We start from the raw sequence: 1477 nt of genomic DNA, 5'->3' as shown, positions 1-1477 counted from the left end.
TTATTTATTTATTTATTTATTTATTTATTTATTTTAATTTGATCAGAGAGAGGGAGGGAAAGTGAGAAAGCAAACCACCAGGTCTGGGACTTGAACCATGGTAGGCCATGTGGGAGTGTCTAGTGCTTTAAGCACCATGCCACCTGCTGGTCCCAATGCTAAGAATTCTTGAGTGAAAGATAGTAGAGTATACCATCCCAAAATATGTTACTTTGATATAAATATTATTTTGAGCTAAAGATAACTGAAAAGAATCAGATACAAGAAAATCTGTCTGCCCTTCCCCTCTTTGCCCAAAAGCAAGATATAAGTTTACAAAGGTGTCCTTCCTTTCCTCTCTAACAGAAAGGACAAAAGTTAATTACAGATAACAACTTCAGATACTTATCAGCCTGGAGATGGTGTCAGAGAAACCTACATAACAAACTTTATTAACTAGACTTTACCTTCCATTAGTTTTCCGTTAGACCAGTGATGTAGCCATTATGCCATCTGCTGGTCCCATGTGCTTTTAGCATAATCCACTACATGCAAATGGATGCTCTTTTTCCTTTTTTTTTTTTTTTTTTTTTCCATCTTTAGCTCCCTAGCTTCATCTGTCAAAGTCTTCTCTCTGCTGTTTGGTGTCCCATCTACCCTAACATATTGAGGGGCATATCCAGGTGGCTAACACAGTAGCCATTGAATACCATTGTCCTAATAAGAAGAACCTCAGAGGCCAGAAGAGTACTAGACATTTCTCTACCTCTCTGGATCTTTGTTTACAGTGCCAGATGTTTTGTGACATTCTTTCCTCTTCTGAAGGGTGAGCTGAACAGAGATACAGGGAGTTAGAAAAAGATGCGAGGCACTGATGTCATGTTGTTTATTGGCTGAGTTCAAGGTGAGCTCACAGAGCTCTAGTAGCACTCACAAGATACTTCCTTCCTCTTGGAGCTTATAACATGCATGAAGAGCACTGACAGAGCACTTCCTCCCTTTCTCTTAAAGGCACTAGAGACAATAGTAGCTTGTTGGAGATTGAAACCAGCCCAGGCCTGAGAGATAAGCCAGAAGGAAAGAATGCAGAAGGGAATTGAAAGCAACCACATTCCCAGATGGAAAGCTGCAAAACTGCATGGTCAACCAGATGGAGCTCCAGGTATGAGCTGAGTCTTAACATGTTGGACATCTTTCTCCGCCAGGTCCCAACGCGACTCTCGAGCCGCAGTTAGAACTACATTACCCAGAAAGCCTTGCGTCGAACGGCAATGCGTTGACCAATGAGAACCTAAGAGCGGAACTTCCGAGCGGCCGCGGGCGGTGGGGCGGGACTTCTGGCATCTTCGTGACGGCCGTTTGGGCTTCCCTGGGCCCAGAGGCTCCAGCTTCGCGCCAGACCGAGGTGCCTGTGCTAGAGCGCCAAGAGGCGGCCTGCGCATCGGGACACCGGGGCCTGCGAAGCCGGCTGGGATGGCGGCGCCTGGGTCCCGCCCCG

At 45.8% G+C, this 1477-nt stretch overlaps 1 protein-coding gene across 1 annotated transcript in view; it reads left to right on the top strand.

Moving 5' to 3' along the window:
• The window catches only part of LOC102488807 (zinc finger protein 211), a 34710-nt gene that overhangs the window by 22902 nt on the left and 10331 nt on the right, over positions 1–1477 (top strand). The window contains exon 2 of the mRNA XM_027767606.1: positions 991–1141. Within this exon, the coding sequence (XP_027623407.1) occupies positions 1098–1141 (44 nt within the window). The 5' untranslated portion in view covers positions 991–1097. The remainder of the gene's footprint in view (positions 1–990; positions 1142–1477) is intronic.

Source organism: Tupaia chinensis, unplaced genomic scaffold (assembly GCF_000334495.1).
Source record: "Tupaia chinensis unplaced genomic scaffold, TupChi_1.0 Scaffold144336_1, whole genome shotgun sequence".
NCBI classification, from domain to species: domain Eukaryota; kingdom Metazoa; phylum Chordata; class Mammalia; order Scandentia; family Tupaiidae; genus Tupaia; species Tupaia belangeri.
The sequence above is the reverse complement of the archived record's forward strand: the minus strand, read 5'-3'. Positions and strand labels throughout refer to the sequence as shown.